Raw genomic sequence first — 21,176 nt, 5'->3', positions numbered from 1 at the left:
GTGTGTAGTTGCCGCAAATTGTTTGCCCGTGTTTCTACATCAGGTACTTTTTTTTTTAAATAATTCAATAAATAGGCATCAGTAACTCCCTACAAATTAGTAGAGAAACATTGAAGAGATCTAAAAAGTTTGAATTGGTTTGAATAATCCTTGCCTCATTTCAAACATTTCTTATTCCTCTTTTTACACGTTTCTTGCTCTTCTTTTTACATATTCACGTCTATTTCTGCTTGTGTTGTCCGATTCAAACTTTCATTTATTTGAACACAATCTGCTTCCCACTTGAATAGAAAACACCGCTGTCAATGTCATTATGTACGTGTACATTGAGGCTGCATTTTTCTTTCAGTATTTGCACACAGTATGTGCTCCACTTGTAGTACAAAGCGATGTCTTGGGGGGCTAGTAAAAACAGACGACAAGTTTGGCTTTCTCTTCTCCCTACCCCCTTCTTTTTTTAAATCCATTTTCTTTTGCCCATCCGCACCAGCACGCAAAAACTTGTAATGCAATTTTCTTTCGCTACTATTGCATACTTTTCCTACCTACCTACTTTAAAAGTCACCTCATTTCTTTTTTCCTTTTCTCACTCTTTCCCTCTCAAAAATAAAACAAAATTCTTTGCTCCGGTTGTCAGCAGTTCTACTCAACCCTCGCAATCAACAACGGTCACGTCTTTTCTTTCTTCCTCATATTGGTCTGAGTTTCGTGACGGCCATTCCATAATATGGAGGGGCATCTTCATTATCTTTTTCACTTGTTTAATGCGATAATGAAATATATAGTGTGTATACATATATTTAATCATTAAAAGGATATATGTTTCCATAAGTAGCTAAGCTAAAACGTATTTCCTTCTTTATTTCACGCTAGAAATTGTTATTAACAATATTTGAAAATTCTGACTCAAAAAGAAAAAAGAAAAGTGACAATTATAAGAAGATGATATCAGCACGGAGGAACTCTACTGCCGAGTTATAATGCAGCCAAGTGTCGTGCTGCCATTATCACGTCCATTCCCGAGGCTGCTCCACTTCTGCCTTTCTTGTGGGGATGGTAATGGCTCTGCGTGATGATCTCACGCTGGCCGTGTCGACAGTGTCTAATAAAGGAAGCAAAAAGGAAACTTAAACAGACCGTTTTGTTTCGTCCCAATAAAAAAACAAAAAAACATCTCAGACACAAGTTGTAAAAAGCGTCTAAATGTGAAAGAAGAGGACGTCTATAAACACGGCAGTGGTGGGAGGAACGATGCGTTTTCACGCTGCTACATCATCACAAGAGTGTCATCGTCAAGGGTCCAATATCACGAGTTACTGAGAAAACTGGCCACATAGAGACAAGTCGGTTGTTTCGACAAACTGGTGTGTTGCTCTTTCACACACACACACCAAGTCGCGATCATCACACAAGAGTGTGTGTAAACGACACTTGACAGTTGAAGTGTGTTCACTATGTTCGTTCCCCATTTCTTCCACTTAGTTTGTATTCTCCTTTTTTCCTAAACCAGATGAGACTATGACGTAGACCTATATTCTTTTAATGATAATAAACTATTGCATCATTTTAAAAAAATTGTAAAAGATGTATAGGTATCTGTATAAGATATATAGTCCAACTATCGTTTTGATCCATAGACTTTTCTACAAACGTGATGCCTATATGTAAAGGGGGGGGGGGCTTATTAATGAATTTAATTAGGGAAGACTCCCTACCACCCACTGTTCGATAGGAGAGCTTCTCGTGATTATGCAAGTGGGTGGTGAGGATATGTATATACATGTCTTACATATATATCTACTAAACTAGGCACTAGCTGCCTCTTCGATATTGCCGCGTTCTCTTCATCTGCATGTGGGCAGGAATATAAGGAGAGAGAGAGAGAGACGTGGAATAAGGATCGAGCACGCTCCATTCCGAACGTACACACACGAGCAATTATAAGTTTTGAAAGCTGGAATGGAATATAAGGCAAGAGAGATAGAAACAGAGCACAGCTATGGACAAAAAAGAGAGCAATAGCACGACGAGCGTGTATGCAAAGCAAAAGACGAACCGAAAAAATGGGAACAACTCGTAGTATATAAGGAACATTGTGTGTGTAATAGCTATATAGATACACACTGTTTTAGTATAGTGTATATAGATGAAGAAAACAACTGTAGAAGCTTACAGCGCCCGTGTTTGTAAGTGCATCTGTTACACGTGCTGTGTACAGGACACACATTTGCATGTACGTCGAGGAGATTTGAATTATTGGTGCGGGATTAAATGTTTGGCCGTTTTATTTCGTCCGCGTGTCCCGTTTGTTGCGTCAAATGACGTAGGAGTCATCAGATCAAATATTAATGACATAACAGTTTATTTTTTTCGTGGAAAGTACTGCGAGAAGAGAAACTATTAAATAGAAATGATTGAGTCACATCAAAATAAAAAACAAAAAAAAAAAAGGAGATAAATGTTAAGAGGGGAAAAAATGGCCGACTGGTCTGATGTGTTGTGACAACACAGTTTTTTCTTATTTCTCTTTCTAGCTCTCCCCCACTTTTTAGGTTTTGTTATTTTGACTTTGGACCCGTCAACACGTTCAGTCGCCATTTCGAATGCTCCACTGTTTTCTCTTGTGCCCGGCCTAAATCTGTGTGGAAAACAATCGAGCGAGTTGCACGAACAGACAAATACACACACAAAAAGAAGAGGAAATAAATCTCGAATAAAAAAAACAAAAAAACAAAACGACGTCGTTGACAACGATCGATAGATAAAATGCTGAAGACAAGAAAGAGAGGCTGATTTTCGGGACCGCACGTAGATTATGCACCGCATCACCATCTATCTACAAACACATGTTTCAAAAGTATATGCAGCAGTCGTATAACGTATAGACTATTTATTGTTTACTGTTGTGTGTACACGAAATCATTCACGCGTTATTCGAACATTTGTCATGTTCTACTTGTCTTTTCGTTGTTTTGCCCTCTGGAGTTGCATTTCCAATTCGTCCAATGGGTTTATTTTCCCTACATCGAATGCTGCTGGCTATTTTTGCCTACATGAAGTCTGTCGTTGAGATTGCAGCGCTCATCATCTCATCTTCTTTTCTGCGGTTGAACAAATTTGCATGCGGCATCGAATCACGACGGGCGCTCTCTCCCATCAACACACATATAGCATTGAATAATCAATCATCAACCAGTTCTCTATATCTTAGACTGACTCGACTCTCTTCATTTCTATCATCTCTCTGTATATATATATATATTCTCTCTTTGTTCGCCTCTTTGAATATTATGTGAATAATGCTATATAGCCTATAGCTTCCTCTACCTCCTTCTTTTTCGTGTGTGTGGATTTACGCGCATCAATAAGCAGCCAGCGTAAGTAGAAGAAAGAGTTTCAGCTGTGAAGTAGAAAGTTATATTTTGCATATGATTTGCGTATACAACGCAGTGCAAGATGTACAACAAAAAAAAACCCATAGTTCTCCGGTGTTGACTCGACATCAATAGACCATAACCTTGCATATCATTATAGTGTATACGTTGTACAACTGTTTGATTGGGTCGCTGTGTATAGTTGTGCTTAGAAAAAGGGGAACGCAGACAGGAAGCGAATGGTATCAAAGAGTAACTACATCGAAGATTGAATTTTGACACAACGACGGAAGTAACGAGCCACATCACTCGTTATCTGTCTTGCTTTTGCCTGTAATAAGTACACACTTTATTATCATACGCTGTCAATTGCTGCTGGTAGATAATGGAAGATGTTATCAAGACGAGATGTAGTCGACTGCTGAATGCTCACGGAAGAGATCAAGGCAGACCAAGTTTGATTTCATGTCCTATTTTACCATGAATATAGAAGGAGCTATCCTTAACGAAGCATCAAAAGAGAAAAACAGGGTATTTCTGTCTGCATTGAACTGTGGTGTTGAAAATTGTCGTAAAGCTGCATTGTTAAATCGTACTTTATTTTTAGCGAATAAAAATGTGTACGCGTTCAATGGACCTACTTACTTTAAATATGGCAACGTTTCATAAAAATTTTTTCTTTGTTTTTAGTCCAGTTCGTCGTAATGACGTCGTAGGAGTTGAGCTGGACCAGAGAGGAAAGATCACAGCAAATTAGCAGGTTGAAATTAGCCGAGACATCCAACGAAATGCAACGGACATGTGGAGGATTGCGTGTACAAAGTTGTCGTATCCACGCTGCCTCATTAGCTCAGTACGAACAGAACTGGCCATTTGATGACCGAAATGATTTCATTATCATTCTTTTACTAGTTGTGCATAGTGTGTAGCTTCGTTTCAATCTCAGTCATCGTTTGATTGCCTCGTCACTGTTGGTCATCATCAATCTAACCTTTGGATATTAAAGAAGAAGTTCGATTGCAACAGTGATGATGATTGTTTTGTCTCTCGGTGGATGATGCACCAACGGGATCACCGACGCCGACGCCGCTGAGAGCTGTACGTCGTTCAACGGGGAGGGGAGGAGTGAAAAGTTTTTCCCCTCTATATAGCCCTTTATTCGTTGAGGTGGTACGAGTCACCGAAAAGAGGACGATTCCTCTTCAGTATTCATCGTGACGAGCTGCTTATCGGTCACTCGATTTCCCTCGTCTCCAATCGAGAACTTGTTACACTGTTTCCATTGAACTCTGAATTATTTGAAGCCCCCATAAAAGTGAGTTGACTGTTTTAGTTTTGCGATATAGTTTCACAGCCAAATCACAAGTGAAACACTGGAGATTGACGTTTTTAAGGTGAGTTGAATACCTGTCTCTAATCTATAATAGATATTCATTTGTTTATTGAATTTCACCGTCAGACTGAAATTCATTTTTACTGTGATGTAATTCGCGTGAATGTTAATTTATTAACGTGATGGCAATGTCATTGTTTAAAAAACCTATTTCTGAGAAATGACTATATCCTTTTCGAGGTTCGGGGGGAGTAATGAATACCATGGTTCTTGTTAAGGAAGGGTTGTTGGCTCGTTGCAAAGTGGGCAATCACGATGGGTATCGTTGCTTCTACTTTTTTTTTTTTCAGGAAATAAGCCGGAGAAATATGTAGTATCACTTTATAAATCCATTTGATCGAGACCCTCTGGGAATGTCATTTGATTGCCCTTTTTAAACGTTACAATCATTAATATCCTCCTTTTTCATAACAATGTGGTTGCTTCCTAGTAAATTGGCACCCATCCCCCCAGTATTCAACGCTTCCTTTGAAAGAAGCATCCAATTTTTCCTTAAGAAAAAAAAAATAAAAAAAATAAAATTCTATATTAAGATAAGTGAAGCTAGGGTCTTAGTATTAATGCGGTTCCGGCACTCCGGAACAGGAGCCATCGGATTTTTTTTTCCGGGCCGGAACGGTGATGAGAGCCACCATACACAGGAGTATTCTTTTAAACTATTTTCTCCACTAAAAACGTCAGGAAAAAAAAAAAAAAAAAAAATTTTTCTTTGATTCAATTCATCGCATTCCCATTATACGTCTAATGTATACCAATAATTGTTTTTTTATTCTCATTCGTCACTCTAACATCCGAACGCCAAAGATGTTAAGATGACGGCGTATGAATCGAACGATATCGCACATATAGAAGCTATTTCGTATATTATTCCATACAGCCGGATAAAGCCAATAGAGGCGTCGCAAATCGCGTAGATTCGTAAAGCTTTGCCGTTGGGCTATAGGGGACGAAGTGCGTAGACGTCTGGCGTTGAAGTTTGCGATAATTACAATGAATGCTCGTCGCTTGCAGTCAGGAGAGGGACAGATGCGCGCGGACAAGCGAAAGAAAATGGGCAGCACATAGAAGACCAGTCCCCGAAGAAACTGCATTGCATAAAGCTTTCGCGATGGAAGACGGGCAAAACTTGCAGGGACTCTATACGAAGGGATTGAGCAAGCAAAATTGGTCTGTTGGAAATAAAAGAAGACGAGAGAAGGGCAAAAAAAAAAAAAAAAAAAATCAGAAAAGAAGGGTTTAAATAGCCGCGGGACTGTTGTACTATCGCGGCTTGCAGCACGCACGCATACGCCACTTTCTGGCTGTGGGGGGTCTGTCAGAATACGAAATGAGTGAGTTGGACGGACGACAGGCGGACAGAGCTAAAACACACAGAAGGAAGAAGAAACATCAGGAGCCAACAGCGGAAGAAGAGAGAGAGAGAGAGAGAAAAAGAGGGGGAAACGGGACGAAGTGAAGCATATAGGATAGTTTAACCCATTGCCTTTTCTCTGTGTCAGTCCGTCTGTCCGTCTCTGTCTTTTTGGGGTATCCGCACATAGACATGACGGGGTGATTGAATCCCATTCATTTCCGAGAAGAAGAAGCGGGACGGACACACTATGAGGCAATGTGCGCCACTGTTGCCTGACCAGCATGATGAATCACGTTGCTGTCCCACCATTTCACTTAAGAGGCAAACTCTCCTGAAATCGTGGCACACAAACTGTGGCCCTCGCACTCTTTTTTCTTTATTTATTGGCTTCAGTGTTACACAATCAGCTTCGTGAATCGTATATAGCGCGTCGAATCAGAAATTCGTGTACAATTCAGAGATATTTTTGTTTTTTTGTTTCTTTTATGTCAAATCGATTTCCCTGAATTATTATTTTTTTTTTCAAAGCCCAAAGGAAACCACTGGAGAGAAAAATAAGGACGATACTTGAAGGTGGTGAGGAGGAGGAGGACTGTATTTATAGATGTCATTACATTTGCACCGATTGGATGATGACAATTTGGACATGGCCCTAGAGTGTCGTGTCAATGGGTTTTCGGTGCGGGGTATAGTCCCTGAACAGCCGCAACGGTTGACACCTTTTTTTTTTTTCTTTCCTGCCCGCTCAACGACTTGCCACTGTCACACAGAGAGAATAAGACATTGATGAAAGACTGGCTCTGCTGTTTCTATGTATGTGCAATAAAAGAATATAGGAATTTTAGGGGGGGGGGAAGAATCACATCAGAAATTGCTCGTCACGTGTAACCAGCTGTTTGGATTTACACGAGAAATCGAATCGTTGCGTTTCTATGCGCGTTCTTTCATCTTCCACGAATAAAACGGGATGGCATATGCCTTGAAAAGAAGAAAACATTTCATTTATGGCCGCCTTGTTCTATAAAGATTTTTACATTACGATATATATTCGTGAAAAAAGAAAAGGGAATAATATTCATATCGACCTTGCGTACATGAGATAACAAAATGTCGAAATGGAAAGCGAATGGCGCGCAATTCAAACTATAATCAGTGCCAAAAAGAAGTTGTTAGAGGAGGGTAGGATTCCTCGTTGATCTTTGCTCGTGAAAAACGAGCAGAAATTGTTTTCCAACCCGCCCTATTTTTCTTCTTCTTCAGTAATCCGTGGATATGTATAGCCTCTCCAGTTTTTTTTCCTTTTTTTTGCCCCGTCGTCATTCGCTATAAGAAGCCGACGGGCTGAACGACGATCGTATAAACCTATATATTCCAATAAGAGTGAAAGAGCGGGGTAGAGAGAGGCTAGCAGATGAAAAGTACTAAAAAAAGAGCCCAAAAGGCTAACATAGCGACAAATCGGCTCTCTCTTTCTTGTGGGATTCCCTCCCCCCTTTTTTTTAGCAGCTCCTTTCAGTTTCATACTACATGTGTAATTCGATTGTGAGTCGATCTTGTTCCTCCCTCTTCCTGTGAGGAGGGACAATCGGCGTGCATCATCGACGACTGATTGATAGTTCCATTCGCTTATTTTTCTGATTGGTGTCTTTTCTCTTGTGCTTGTACGAAAATCATGTATTCTTTATTTTTAAACAGATACAAGTCGTCGAGACGCCATCTAAGACAACAAGAAAAGCGCAAAAAAAAAAAAGGAAAGAAAAGGCGGAACGGAGAAGGAAAACGATGTAATATTGTGTGAGAAAGTGCTGTGTATCTTTGTACATGCCATCCGGAACGCGGGTTAACATCGTTTTTGCCGCATCTCGGCAACATCCAGGCGCACGTTCACTATCTGGCAGCATCAACAGTGAGCAGGAAGAAAAAATCTCATTCTCGCATCCGGCCCCAACTATTTTCGCTCTCGGCCGTCTGCTTTTATATAGCGAAAGAGTTGCGATTGATGGTTGTCGACATGACGACGGCGAGCTTTTTCTTATTGGCTCTTCTTCACATTCTCACAGGTATTACATGTCGCGCTATATTTTATTCTGTTAGCTTGAAACACATTCATTTTCATTCATATTACAACGCAGCTACAGTCGCGCGTTGACAAATTGGTTCGGATTTCTTGTTGACAATTTTCCTCTTCTTTTTTTTGGGGGGTGGACGAATGTGCTGAGATAGATTTGCTTGGTTTATTTTGGGTGGCCATGAATCTGGGTTTTTTTCTTTTACTCCTCCCACATCTCCGATAAAGCTTGACTGTTCAATAACTCTTTATCAATTTGAGATGACTTTTAGAACCGTCCATTGGAGTTTCGGGGATGTTTCTTTTTGCTATCCTCGCTAGTCTTTCTCTTTTTTTTCAGTTGCATATTTTATGGGCGATCGATTTCCAGAGTTAATCAGATTGCAAAAATCTCATTGTTTGATAAAATCCTATTAACTCATCAGCAGTTGTCCGGCAGGGCTCGGAAGTGTACCTCAAATGTGTAAGCTCGATAAAATGCGATTCGAAGATCAATTTCTTTTTCCCTGAAAAATTCGGGAAATGCTTCTAAACACAAGGGAAACGGAAAAACATTGTCATGGCTATATAATCGTTGCGTGTGTAAAAAATGTAAAATTTCAGAACGTCGAAGCTGAATTCTTATGTTAGAAACAATTTCTTTTTTTTTTTTGTACTGAACCAAAACTGTCAAAGACACTTACGGCTTTCCTGTAATATGGATGGCAAAGCAAATAACGGCCCTGAAAATTCCCAGTTAGGATCTAAAAATAAAAGAAGGCCAAAAAATGAAAAAAATAAAATAAAAATAATAGCCCGGAATGAAAGCGCTTGACCTGAGTTATTCAACAACAGAGGAATTTATATATGTTTTAAACAATCATTTAGTGCAAACAAACAGAAATGATCATCTTTTTGCCAAACAAAGCTTGGATTTCCCTGAAATAACATTACATAAATCCACTTTAGGTTAAAGACCCCCCTCAAAACTAAGTGTTCCGTTTCGTTATCGGATGGACAGGTCAAAAGGAGTTCAGAGATTTTGTAACCTCTTCGGTCGATACGAATCCTTCTTCTTCTGCTCGTCTGTCTTCTTCATCCGTTTTGTCGTCCCTCCTCCCTTGTGGAAGCTCCCTCCTCCTCTCGATTTCTTTTTACTTAGCGCACAGGGGGCAATACACACACACAACCGTTAATGCTGCCTGTAACAAATGCTTCTGCACATGACGTCGCCTTTTTTTTTTCTTTTCGTCGCCGCTTCCATAGCCATTAAACATTTACTAGTTGATGATGATGTGCCATATAGAGAAAAGAGGGAGACTATATCTGATTCTCTCCTATCTCATCCGCCATCGATAATAGTCTTTTTTGGCCAGGATTCATCAACTTATTTACACAAACTTGACGTATAGCAAACATCCGCATCGCCCCCCTCTTCAACTCTCTGTTTCTCCAGTATGCCTTCTTTTTATTTTAATAGTCCAACAAAAACTTTTGTATATACCAACCGACTTTGGCTGTTTCCTCAAAATCCCCTCCCTCATCTCGGTTTGATAGATATCCGTCCTCCATTACAGGGAAGATGTACGCCCTGTTGTTTTTAGCTTTTATAGGATTTATTTTTTTTAACTAGCTTAGTGACGTGCGGTTGCTGGGCTGATGAAACTATGATGTAGAAAGAACAAACTAAATTGAGCCACGTTGTAACATCTTGTGTTTAATTAATGAAGTGAATATTGTTTGCCATAATCCGGGGTAGGAATTGACGGCCAGCATCATCACAACAACGCCAACATGCCGGCACCGAGTTTCGGATCGACGATGGAGAATATTACGGTCATCAATGGAAGAGACGCTTCCTTTACCTGCGTCGTTCTCAACATTGGCCCACATCGGGTACGGTTTTTAAAAAGACTTTAATGATAAGAGATGGAATAAAACAATAAAAAGAGATGAAAGAAAAGGAAAAGAACAAAACAAAAAACAATCTATCGAATCAAAAGAAGAAAAACTGATTAGTAGCAAAAACAGACAAAAAAAGAAATTGACTACGGGATCGTTAGTTATAATTGGATGTTATGCCCTTTTTGTGTGTTTTCCTCCCGATCCAGTCCTCTTTTTTTTCGTTTTTTTTAATTCGTTGCATTTTTGATGCCGAGGGAATGTGTTTCTCGTTCTGGCAAACGAAAACATTTGACTTGAAAGGAAATGATCGTTCTGTTTTGTTTCATCCTTCAATACTAGGTGGCCTGGATCAAGGCAGACGATAAAGGCATTTTGGCTATGCATGATCGAGTGCTGACCAACAACGCGAGGCTGTCTGTCATGCACAGCGATCTGCATACGTGGACATTGCACATCAGAGATGTCCACCGTTCAGACCGAGGAGTTTACATGTGTCAAATCAACTCGGATCCAATGCTCAGTCAGGTAAAATCCACTTTACTTTGAATCTAATCCAAGATGTTTTCGTTTGTGTGGTTGTTTTCCTCGTTTATCAAAGAAACGAAAACTAATTTGCGATGAAATGTTTTGATCAAAGAATCAAATCATCTTTTTGAAACAGAGATTTGTGATGAAACATATTGTTCAGTAATCTGTCCCCAGTTTGCTTTGTAACCGGCAGAACCCTTTTTCTTTTCATTCCTTCAGAGTTATCTGTTTCCTTTTTATTGGATGATTTTCAATGGTCGAAGAAAAGAGCAATTGAGAGTTTAGTGGATCATAGCTAAAACCAACAACTTGGTTGGCAAATGGAAAAACGGCTTGCAAAGTGAAACCACGGCTGCGTTCAAATGGTCGGTTGATGCCCAGTTGAACGTGATATTTGGTACCGAGTAAAATAAAACTAAATGAAAAAAAGGGAGCTTTTTACATATCACATGGCTGTGTGTTTGTTGCTCAATGTCGCAGACGAAAGAAACGGCCTCTTCAACAACAATGGTATCTGTAGCGTGTACTAAAGAATTCGCCTGATGGACGCCATCAAGCGTGCATGGAAAGTGGCTCGTAAAAAGACGAAAGGGAGACCGAGGATAGATGCAAGAGAGGTGGCCATTAATTCTTCCGTGTGTCATCGAGTGCGTGTGCGCAACCACCTTGTCAAATCTTTCTCCCTTTTTTTTTTGTGTGTGAAATTCCTCGTAAACATGTTTGGAGGAAAAGGACATCCAAACAAGTCGACAAATAACAAGAGACGAAACAACAGACAAAATGGCTGTGAAAAGAAATGTTACTGTGAACGTGTGTCAACTTTTTTCTTTCTTTCTTTCCTAACATTGCACATCTAATCTTTATAGACGGCTTCGCTGGAAGTGGTCGTCCCGCCGGACATACTGAACGAAGAGGGCGGCGGAGAGGTACTGATTCCGGAAGGCGGAATGGCTCGCTTGTCGTGCAAGGCGAAAGGATTTCCACAGCCACGGGTCACTTGGCGACGAGAAGACGGCCAAGACATTGTCATCCGCAGCGGAGCCCTTCAAAAACAGAAAGGTCCTCCGTTGATTGAACGTTGAAAAGAAGGATGGTATCCAAATAATCTGTTTTCTTTGTTTTGCGTTTACATACAAAACAGTTCCCATATTCGAAGGCGAGGTGTTGACATTTCACAAGATCACGCGGTCTGAAATGGGAGCCTACTTGTGCAGTAAGTTTATCATTTTCATTCTTGAAAGAAGAATAGAATCCACTTGCAAAAGCCAGTTGTCATAGCAAAATATGTTCGGTAGTTCTTGGAAAGTTTTGTTTCATTCCGATTGTTTTTCTTGAAACGCAGTTGCCAGCAATAACGTCCCTCCATCTGTCAGCCGGCGGATTGTCGTCAATGTTCACTGTAAGTTTCGATTCGTCTCTGGTAGAACCACGATCGATAAATGGCAATTATGCCAAGAACTTTAAACACTTATTTTCCAAATCTTTTTCTTTCGCATATGGCATTTGCAACCGACGCTGTTTGGACTTGTTGGCATTTAACAGTCTACCCAATCATTCAAGTACACAATCAGCTGGTCGGTGGACCGCTCGGCTCCAACATCACTTTGGACTGCATGGTAGAAGCTTCGCCAAAGCCCATCAACTATTGGGCTAGAGAAAGCGGTAAAATCTATAATCTTTTCGTACATTAGTTCTCACAATTTCCTGCCTGACATTTACTCGATTATTATGCATAACCGGCCGTAAATGATCAAGTTGCTGCTGACGCAACTCTCTGCGAGTCTATCTAGTTTGCACATCCACATCGGTAGCTTCTTGGGGTGATGACTGAGTTTGAAGAGCAACGCGTTCTGACAAACTGGTGAATCAATCATTCGTTGGTTGCCCTTCAAACTATTTCGAATAGTTGACTTGCCACTCACTCAGTCAGTCGAAGCTGACCTCTGCCTTTAACCTTTTTTTTTTTCTTCCCGGAATCTAAACTCCCGGTGGGAGGGTTGAACTGGGGCCGTTTACGTATGCATGACCTCTGGACCGGAATATGTATGACGGCCGAGTGGCATTAAATTGACTTTGTAATCCCTACATAGAGAAGCCGTAGGAAAAATCGGATCAACTCTGACACCTTTCCATTGTTTCGTTTGCCTTTTATATCGAAATGGAAATCCTATCGCGTGGAGATTCCTACATGAATGTCAATGATTCGGATTGTTGCTTTATTTTATTTATTTTTTCCAGAAGAGGCTTCTTCTTTTCTTTTCTCTCGCCCTCACTATTTTTTTAAAAAAAAAATATATAAAAGAAAAAAATTTTTTCCCTTTTCCTTTTTTTTTTTTTTTTTTTTCGCCTACAGACACACGCGCACTGATGGCAGTTGACATTTTCCGCGTTCGTTGTCACCGGCAGATTCGATCAGTTGTTATACTGCTCGCACTACTCTCTCCCCTTCTCGCCACTTTGTCGCTTCAACGGGTTCGTTTCCCTTTCACAACGATGAAACGACTCTCCGGCCTCCTTCATTCCGGCATTCTTTGAGGCAGCGATAATGTCATCACAACACCAGAGGCCCATCAAGCAGAGACTCCCCTTCTTTCTTTTATGGGACATGGTGCTTACTCTTTCCAGTGATCATCACACGCAGCAAAAGGAAAATCAAATGACTCTTGGTGGTTACACAGATCCACCCTCAATTGCTCTTTCACACCCGTTTGAACCAAAAGATAAAAAGACCGATTCTTATTTTTGTTTTTCGGCAGGGTATTGTTTCTTCTTTTGTTGATTTCGTGTTTCCAAATACGAGGGCGTTGGCAGGCGAGGCGATGTCAAGCGATAAATCCCAACCATTGCCATCAGCATATACCTAACAGGGTTTTCGTATCAAGGGCGCCGAGTGAATCATACATTGCTAGGCGTGGGATGAAAATGGGCCGGTGCGCACTTATCGATTGAAAAGCTATATAGCTGTGACGTGAAAAAGTAAAACGGAATCAAAGGACGAGAAAATTCAGTTTGCTTTTTGAGCTTTTGTGAATTCTTTTTTTTGTGGAGACGCGTGGAATGGAATAATGGGATTGAATTGTTCGTTCTTTGTAATAACGGTTGTATTGTTTTACCATTCACCTGACACGACACACTATAGGGGAGATTATTATACCGAACGACAAGTACCGCATGGAGGAGCTCGATGTCAATACGTACACGACCCGCTTACGGCTCCACTTGAAGCTTTCGTCGAATGCTGACGAGGGTGGCTACAAGTGCTGTTCAAAGAATTCGATCGGAGATTCAGAAGGCACCATTACAGTCTATGGCAAGTCAATTGCATTTTTTAAACATCTACCTGTATCAATCTGTTCTTGGCAATTTGTTTCATTTGTCAAAAAATCGTCATTTTGCTCACTTTTTTACATTGTCACATACAGCTACCAAAAGGGTGGAGGAGGAAAAATCGCTTGGGAGGTGGTCTGACCACGACGAGGAGGGCGGGGCTGAAGAGCCGGACAGCGTCGATGACTCTGACAATACTTCGCTGGAGGTGACAACAACGCACTTTACGTTTGGGAGAGTCACACCGCCCGCCGGCCCCAGTAGCCGCCGAGCCAACAATAACAATATCCAATCACCCACCCAGAATAAGATGTCGATCATTCGAAGCAGTGGCTCGATCGCACAAACAGCTGTTCGACCACAAAGTTATTACCTCGTCGCTATCATTTCCTTCTTTTCTTTAATCGTTGCGCTCCTCTAATAGTCGTTAGGGTTCCTTTAATCATCGTTTGGGAAGTCATTTAAAAACAAACTAATAATGAATGTAATTAATATTGAAATAACAAAATGATTCATCTTGTTTTAGGCATCACTCGTGGTCATCTTGGAGAAAGGAAAATGACTTCAGATTGATTTCTTTTTGTATCTAGTCAGATCATGTAAGGCCAGTTTTCCTACCTGTTCAAAAGAGAGAATATTCACCCCATGTCCTTTCTGCTACACGATCAGCTGAGTAATTCAATAACTTAAACTGAAAAAAAGAGGAAAACTGACAAAAATGTTTTATCATTGCACAGTATACATATACAGCCTATATAATAAATTCATCTGTTGTATACACACATCCGTGTGTGTACGTACTTGATTGCCCATCCCACCATGTGTGTTGTCGTTTTCCCCAATCTTTTTATAAACCCAATAATCTCGTTATTTCATCTCCATACTTTTTAAACTACGGTATATATCCATTTCTTTCTGATCGATAGACGTTTGCTTGCTCCTCTTCATGACTATGAGTATGCCCCGTTCCTGTGTATATATAATATTGAAAGAGACTTGTGTGTTTCTTATTAACTGTGCGCGTCCGTGTGTAATCCGATTTGCAGGAATGAAAAGATAACAACAAAAGTGATGGAAATGCGTTGCTTTCCTATATCTTTCTTCCCCATCGGGATAAATTTCTCAAGTCATCCGTCCTATAAAAGTGGCCATGTATGAACTAAGCTGTACTGTGGGGAACAATATTTGAACGATATTTTGGCAAAGGCACCAAGAGACAACAAAGCAGTGAACATTCTAGCGCACCATCGGTTAGACTGAAATTGTTGTATTTTCACTTTGGCCGAATTTTCCCGTCAAAGGGCTTAGCCTCATCGAGGGCGCCCAGGTTGCGAGCAATAGCGTGGTATTTATTTATTTATTTTTCAAAAGATAATTATGAGAAAGAAGGAGACACCCCTTGGCCCACCTCTGTTGTTATCATGCAGCGCTCGAAAGAAAGACAAATGGCCTGTCATTCGCAGATAGCCAAAAAAAAAAAAGGCAGGCAATCTATTGGACATACCAAATGTCTTTTTGCGCTTAACTCTCCTTTCAACCTTTAGACAAGAACTAAGAGTGCAAATGTCCCGGGTAAAAATGAACATATGCGAAGCACTAAAATTTAAAAAAGTAATTCAAAATTGCATCTTGCAAAACCGAGATACATTGTATTATTCCTTGCTTGTTTACAATTTATGAAGAGCCACTGCTGTTTGCTTTCCTCTTGTTCCTCTGCTGGACACCTTGATAATAGCCTGCAAGACAAAGATACTACATAAATAAGGAGCTTGGTTATCTTAGAAAATTATTGTCAACCTGTGTGATATCCTGCCATGTACCATGACATCAGCATAGAATACAGAGAATCAGAATCCATTTCTGCTGTACCATGAGTGGGCCAGGCTGTTGGAGGTGGAGGTGGTGGTATAGAAGACATATTACTCATACCGGGAAATTTCGGAGGAGGTTCGAGCTTTGCAGGTTGCCAGTCTAACCCAGCCATTAGTGGAGGTTCTGGCTTTGCAGGTTGCCAGTCTAACCCAGCCATTGGTGGAGGTTTCAAGGGAGGCAGTAACTCCTCATACTCCTCTTCCATGTCACTGGAACTGGAACTTGAGTAATTCCGGTAATTACCAGAAGCAATAACTTGTTTTTTTCTAGCAGTAACACCAGCTGTCGGTTTCAGATCCCTTAGGAATACAATTTCGTCATTTCCATAGCCTAATAATGTAATCAATCAAAACTTAGAGAGTAAATTAAACTCAAGAACAGAAATTATTATAAATAAAAACCTAAGAAGCTTATCAGGCATGATGAGTTTTTTTTATCGATTTTCTTAATAATGGCTTCATATTCTAAACCATCTTCAGAGTAAACTGCTCGAACATCTTCCCCAATCATCCAATCCCTCTTTTTTGATGATATTGAAGGAGACTCTGATTGTTCTTCATCTGAAACATTACTTGTTGTGCTTTTGGGGTTTTTGTTTTCCAGGCTCAATTGTGACACCACCTTTTCTTTAGCTAGATTCACTGCTCGAACATCTTCCCCAATCATCCAATCCCTCGTTTTTGATGATTTTGAAGGAGACTCTGATTGTTTTTCATCTGAAACATCACTTGTTGTTCTTTTGGGGTTTTCGTCTTCCAGGCTCAATTGTGACGCCACCTTTTCTTTAGCTCGATTCACAGCTCGATCATACGCTTGAATTAAAGCCGTATCATCCCACACATCCTCGTGACAATCTTCACCCTAAACGTATAATTATCAGAATTGCGTAACTAGAACTATTAATAGTGGCACTAAGACAGATATACCTCGTCTTCCCGGTTAAAGATTAAAAAATTATGTTCTGCCATGTCGATAATGACAAATGTTAAGGATCAGATGTGAGTGTGACAATTACCTAAAGAATGGATATTTATTTGAGTTTACTATTTCAAAATCTTTACTGCAGACCATAGCCTATGCTGCAGACTAACAACTAACAAACATGAGATGCTTCTGAACAGTACTCCCTACTCCGTTTGAACGTCGGTGCAAAACTGCATTTTTCCTTGCAATATTTGATACAAAAGCGAAAACCGAAAAGCACTAGGTGGGTTGGGGTGCTAGGACTAAAAAATACAACGTTCTCAGAATTGACACGTGAATTACATTAGGCCCTGAACATAAAATCAGGCTACATATTTTTCCCGAAATTCCCAAGAAAAGCAGTGAAGACAGATGCTGTTTAGACCTTTGTTGTGCTTAATCCATACTGATAAAAGGAAGCTTGCTGGAGGAGACTTCTGTCCCAAAAATGTCTTCTCCAAAAGGATCTGGAAACTTCAAGAATGTCAGAAAAAATGCCAGAGAATTAAGATTGCAGTTCATGAATTCTCAGGCTGCCCTAATTGCCCAGAAAAAGAAAGAAATAGAGGAAAAATTGGCTCAACAGCAACAGCCCCAGAAGGAGGTAAATCTAGAACCCAAAGTAGAGACCCAGGACGTCAGCCCAACGGGAACAGAAGAAACCGTGCAGTAATCATATGATTTGTTTTCTGGTATTTCTTGATTGGTGGTAATTCTAACATTTTTTAAGGTTACCAACAAAAGCACCAGTATTACCATTTGAGAATGATGGGAGTTTTCTTGAGAAGTTCAGGCAAATGCAGCAGCAAAATGCTAAATTTAACATTTCAGCTAATGCTACTGCAGAATCTCAGACTCCTCAAACAGATTATACTTGCCCTCCTCCAGTTGATGTGTCAGTCCCACCACCTCATACATTACCAAATTCGTACTATGTTCAGCATCCACCACCACAAACCTACCAAAGTGCACCACCTCCAATGAAAATCAAAGAAGAGGTGAAAAGAGAAAACCGCTCACCATCCCCATATTCACCTTCAAGACCATGTGAGGATGAAGATGATCTTACATACTTCAACAAGGGTGAGTTTAGCACTTGCATTTGGGAAAGGGAGCAAAAGTGCTGGACTGGGATCTCTACACCAGAGCAGTACTCATGGGTTTCCTAGTTTCTCAATTAGACTACCATCATCAAGGGCCGTCGAACTCGTCCGAGGACTCGGGGAATTTCTCTCAAAGGTTTTCTTGATTTGCCAAGAAACGCATCTATTGGATAAATTAAGAAATTATTTCACCAAATTATTAACTAATAAATTTTTACCATTCACTAGAGGATTAGATTACAAACGCAAATTCAAGGAAGAAGCTGAAGAATCAGAAAACAGTAAATTCAAGGAGAAGGAACGAAAAAGGCAGAGCCGTTGGGGACCGCAAGAAGTGAAAGTAGAACCAGCTCTTGCCATGAATTCTGGACCGATTTCAAGTGCGCACCTGGGATTTGCTGGTCCTTCTATGGCCAATCAGACCGTTTTAGGTCGCAGCTCATTTTTATCTCGCATCACTTCTGCCGACCCTCAGATCCTCACCTACGCTGTCAGAGTTTTCGGAACAACTGATCTAACGGAAGATCAATGGAAGCAATGCATGGATCAAGTGAAGGTATAAGAAATCTTTGAGACTTTTTTTTTATCACATCTCTTATTTTGCTTATTAATGTCGCAGATGCAATATGTCTACCAAGAAATGCTGAAGAAAAAGCAAGAAAGAGATAGACTTGCACAGGTAGGAAAAGTGCGATATGAGTATGACAGTGACGAGGAAACCGAAGGAGGAACTTGGGAACATAAAAGGCGCAAGGCTGAAATGGAGAAGACAAAAGATCGGGCTGATCAATTGACCGAAGGTGGTCGAGGAAAGCATCATCTTGGGTAATTAGTGTCAAGGTTCCCAAATCGGTTTGTTAGACTCGTCGTAACTGCTCTTTTCATGCTATAGAGACTTCTTGCCACCTGAAGAGCTTGCCAAATTTATGGATAAATTTCAAGCGGTGCAAGAAGGACGCACAATCGACGAGTCAGATTACAAAGAGTTTAAGATTGCTGAAAACAACGTCGGGTACCAAATGCTAAAAAAGTTTGGTTGGACGGAAGGAGAAGGTCTCGGTATTGGTGGTTCCGGTATTACGGCCCCGGTTAACGCTACTCGGCGTAATGAGGCTCAAGGTTTAGGAGCGATTAAACCAGAAGATTTGACGAGCAATGATAATGAATACGATGCGTACCGCAAAAGGATGATGTTAGCATACCGCTTTCGACCCAACCCTCTCAACAACCCACGTCGGGCATATTACTAATCACTTCTCAGATATCAATGTTGTCTGTGGTGCTTGTTTAGTTAAAATGTATTCTGTCCCCAGCATAGTGTTTGCACCGTTTATTCTCATTAACAACCCACGTTATTACATCACCTTCATTTTATCTTCAATTTTTGCCAGATTATTGTCCCATTGTTGCTTTTTGTTTGCCTCGATCATAGCTTGTCTTGCTGAGTAAGGCATGACCCTTAACACTTCACATTTTTTTATGACTTCGTCAAACCAGGTTGTCACGTGCATGCAATCTACTACACAGAAGTACAGAAGATCTTGACCCTTCATCTTCCTATAAATTGATCTGGGATCTTCTCTCAAAATGTCTTCGATGGCCTTTTGCGCCTCTTCGGGAGATTTCAAAAAAGACAGTCGATAAGCGGGATCTTCCGCTTCAGGTGAAAATTGTCTTATTTGGGAAAGGGCATCTTGTGTGAAAGCAACATTTAAAGTTTTCTCTGAACCACCTAATGTGATCCATTCAGGATTGGATATCATGGTAGGTGGGACTGATGATGAATCTAGATGAGATCCTGTTGAATCCAAATGAGACTCTGCTGAATTCAAATCAGACTCTGCTGAATTCAAATCAGACACTGCTGAATCAGTTTCTTTCATGTCTTGTGGGTAGTCATAGGAAGTGATATATGGTTTAATATCTATTATAGGTGTACCATCTAACAGGTCCAAACCACAAAGATGAATAGTATCTCCCTCAACTTTTTCTAACTTGGCTAGAGTAAGCCCAATTGGATTTGGCCGATGAGGTGATCTAAATAGACAATAAGGCTAAACTCAAACACAGCATATTTGAAATAAGATTATCCAGCTTCCTACCGTGTTGAGAAAAGGCCAACTCTTGCACCACCTAGTCGAGGTGGCGCAACCATTGTTTTAGTGAATGGGCGGCCATTTTTGTGAAATAAAAAAATAATCCTGTAGGTATCATAGTTGGTTTTGCATCAATTATAAAAAGAATGAAGTGTTTAAATGCAATATATTACCAGACATGAGAGAACTCAGCAAGATTTTTCAGTGAATGCTGGGGTTGGCTAAACACTTCTGTTGATATTTTAATTGAACCTCTCGTCAATGCAGAAACGGAGGGCTGTCGTGGAGTTGCATTTTTAAATTTAAACCATGTGGAAGCGTACCCTGTGCATGTAATTAAGAAAACGGAAAATATTAACTGACATTTTGTTAATCTTACTGTATGAGGACCCACTGACCGATTGGTTTAAAAACAACGCTTTCAAATTTTTTCTCTTCATCAGCCATACTAAATTGAAACCGATAATACTTTTTTTGTGGAAAAATATGCAGTAAGTTTATCGAATTATAAAAACAAAGAAATTTCAGATTCTTCATAAAAAGTTTTAAAGTCTAGCAGACGACAATTGAATAAAATAATAAACATGACACTAAATTTCACTAGATGGCAGTATATAGAGGTGTCTGACTGCGCAGTTACGCAGATCTTTTCCCATCGTTGCGGAACGAAAAGCGGCTGATTTAACAAGAAAATAAATCAATAAATCAAAATCAGCCTTCAATTTTGTTTATACTGTGCGAATTTTATCGAATTCCAACAGATTTCGTTTTTTGCGGATTTTGCCAAAAGTGGGAAGGCTATACCCTTCCCACTTTTTCATTTTTGACCAAATTTCAAATTGTGCTTAAAATACATGAATTCGATTCAGAATTGATTGATGATCATAGAAATCAAGTTTATTTTTCAATTGGCTTTATAGTTTTTGAACTAAACGTAAAAAACCAAAACTAAAGTTGGGGCACTAACAGGCCTTTCTATTTTATTGTTTTTAAAAGTGGTTGATTTCAGAAGAAAATGAATCACAAAATCAAAATCAGCGTTCAATTTTGATTATACTGTGCGAATTTTATCGAATTTCAACAGATGTCGTTTTTTGCGGATTTTGCCAAAAGTGGGAAGGCTATACCCTTCCCACTTTTTATTTTTGACCAAATTTCAAATTGTGCTTAAAATACATGAATTCGATTCAGAATTGATTGATGATCATAGAAAT

The 21,176-nt window shown here is 40.0% G+C and overlaps 4 protein-coding genes across 6 annotated transcripts; 2 read left to right on the top strand and 2 right to left on the bottom strand.

The window, feature by feature from the left end:
- The first annotated feature begins 4,074 nt into the window (after nucleotides 1-4,074).
- Nucleotides 4,075-15,000, top strand: LOC116921746 (lachesin). Its single transcript, XM_032928091.2, has 10 exons — nucleotides 4,075-4,768; nucleotides 7,817-8,181; nucleotides 9,928-10,064; nucleotides 10,413-10,598; nucleotides 11,468-11,660; nucleotides 11,743-11,814; nucleotides 11,944-12,000; nucleotides 12,144-12,263; nucleotides 13,741-13,911; nucleotides 14,024-15,000. Exons 2-10 carry the CDS (start codon nucleotides 8,121-8,123, stop codon nucleotides 14,347-14,349), a joined length of 1,323 nt encoding a protein of 440 aa, XP_032783982.2. The 5' UTR covers nucleotides 4,075-4,768; nucleotides 7,817-8,120; the 3' UTR covers nucleotides 14,350-15,000.
- Nucleotides 15,001-15,557: 557 nt separating this feature from the next.
- Nucleotides 15,558-17,000, bottom strand: LOC116921761 (survival motor neuron protein). 2 transcript variants are annotated; one of them, XM_032928115.2, is made up of 5 exons: nucleotides 16,869-17,000; nucleotides 16,727-16,815; nucleotides 16,202-16,661; nucleotides 15,726-16,130; nucleotides 15,558-15,664 (listed from the first exon to the last, which is right to left on the bottom strand). In XM_032928115.2, exons 2-5 carry the CDS (start codon nucleotides 16,766-16,768, stop codon nucleotides 15,603-15,605), a joined length of 969 nt encoding a protein of 322 aa, XP_032784006.2. In that variant the 5' UTR covers nucleotides 16,769-16,815; nucleotides 16,869-17,000; the 3' UTR covers nucleotides 15,558-15,602. The 2 variants fall into 2 exon arrangements, with proteins under 2 accessions (XP_032784006.2, XP_045032936.1); XM_045177001.1 differs by having other exon boundaries at nucleotides 16,727-16,925.
- Nucleotides 17,001-17,142: 142 nt separating this feature from the next.
- Nucleotides 17,143-19,247, top strand: LOC116921731 (SURP and G-patch domain-containing protein 1). Of its 2 annotated transcripts, none has more exons than XM_032928082.2 (6): nucleotides 17,143-17,432; nucleotides 17,494-17,846; nucleotides 17,945-18,002; nucleotides 18,095-18,422; nucleotides 18,486-18,691; nucleotides 18,759-19,247. In XM_032928082.2, exons 1-6 carry the CDS (start codon nucleotides 17,212-17,214, stop codon nucleotides 19,114-19,116), a joined length of 1,524 nt encoding a protein of 507 aa, XP_032783973.2. In that variant the 5' UTR covers nucleotides 17,143-17,211; the 3' UTR covers nucleotides 19,117-19,247. The 2 variants fall into 2 exon arrangements, with proteins under 2 accessions (XP_032783973.2, XP_032783965.2); XM_032928074.2 differs by having other exon boundaries at nucleotides 17,933-18,002.
- On the bottom strand, nucleotides 19,182-20,556 carry LOC116921751 (tRNA (adenine(37)-N6)-methyltransferase). Its single transcript, XM_032928104.2, has 4 exons — nucleotides 20,361-20,556; nucleotides 20,136-20,286; nucleotides 19,969-20,067; nucleotides 19,182-19,903 (listed from the first exon to the last, which is right to left on the bottom strand). The coding sequence occupies exons 1-4, from the start codon at nucleotides 20,497-20,499 to the stop codon at nucleotides 19,222-19,224; spliced, it is 1,071 nt and encodes a 356-aa protein (XP_032783995.2). The 5' UTR covers nucleotides 20,500-20,556; the 3' UTR covers nucleotides 19,182-19,221.
- Between the last annotated feature and the right edge of the window lie 620 nt (nucleotides 20,557-21,176).

The sequence above is a fragment of the Daphnia magna genome, linkage group LG1 (genome assembly GCF_020631705.1).
Source record: "Daphnia magna isolate NIES linkage group LG1, ASM2063170v1.1, whole genome shotgun sequence".
In the NCBI taxonomy this organism is placed as follows: Eukaryota; Metazoa; Arthropoda; class Branchiopoda; order Diplostraca; family Daphniidae; genus Daphnia; species Daphnia magna.
Note: the sequence above shows the minus strand (reverse complement) of the source record. Positions and strands in the feature narration are given on the sequence as shown.

Excerpts from the sequence above, each read along its gene's own strand:
- LOC116921746 (XM_032928091.2), top strand. The coding sequence starts at position 8,121 with ATGGTTGTCGACATGACGACGGCGAGCTTTTTCTTATTGGCTCTTCTT. Across the intron at positions 10,599-11,467 it reads CGGATCCAATGCTCAGTCAG|ACGGCTTCGCTGGAAGTGGT; the intron begins GTAAAATCCACT and ends TAATCTTTATAG. Across the intron at positions 11,815-11,943 it reads AATGGGAGCCTACTTGTGCA|TTGCCAGCAATAACGTCCCT; the intron begins GTAAGTTTATCA and ends CTTGAAACGCAG.
- LOC116921761 (XM_032928115.2), bottom strand. The coding sequence starts at position 16,768 with ATGGCAGAACATAATTTTTTAATCTTTAACCGGGAAGACGAG. Across the intron at positions 16,662-16,726 it reads TCTTTAACCGGGAAGACGAG|GGTGAAGATTGTCACGAGGA; the intron begins GTATATCTGTCT and ends TTATACGTTTAG. Across the intron at positions 16,131-16,201 it reads ATGCCTGATAAGCTTCTTAG|GCTATGGAAATGACGAAATT; the intron begins GTTTTTATTTAT and ends TTACATTATTAG.
- LOC116921731 (XM_032928074.2), top strand. The coding sequence starts at position 17,212 with ATGTCTTCTCCAAAAGGATCTGGAAACTTCAAGAATGTCAGAAAAAAT. Across the intron at positions 17,433-17,493 it reads GGAACAGAAGAAACCGTGCA|GTTACCAACAAAAGCACCAG; the intron begins GTAATCATATGA and ends ACATTTTTTAAG. Across the intron at positions 18,692-18,758 it reads CGAGGAAAGCATCATCTTGG|AGACTTCTTGCCACCTGAAG; the intron begins GTAATTAGTGTC and ends TTCATGCTATAG.
- LOC116921751 (XM_032928104.2), bottom strand. The coding sequence starts at position 20,499 with ATGAAGAATCTGAAATTTCTTTGTTTTTATAATTCGATAAACTTACTG. Across the intron at positions 20,287-20,360 it reads CGTTGTTTTTAAACCAATCG|GGTACGCTTCCACATGGTTT; the intron begins GTCAGTGGGTCC and ends TTACATGCACAG. Across the intron at positions 19,904-19,968 it reads GTTGGCCTTTTCTCAACACG|ATCACCTCATCGGCCAAATC; the intron begins GTAGGAAGCTGG and ends TTGTCTATTTAG.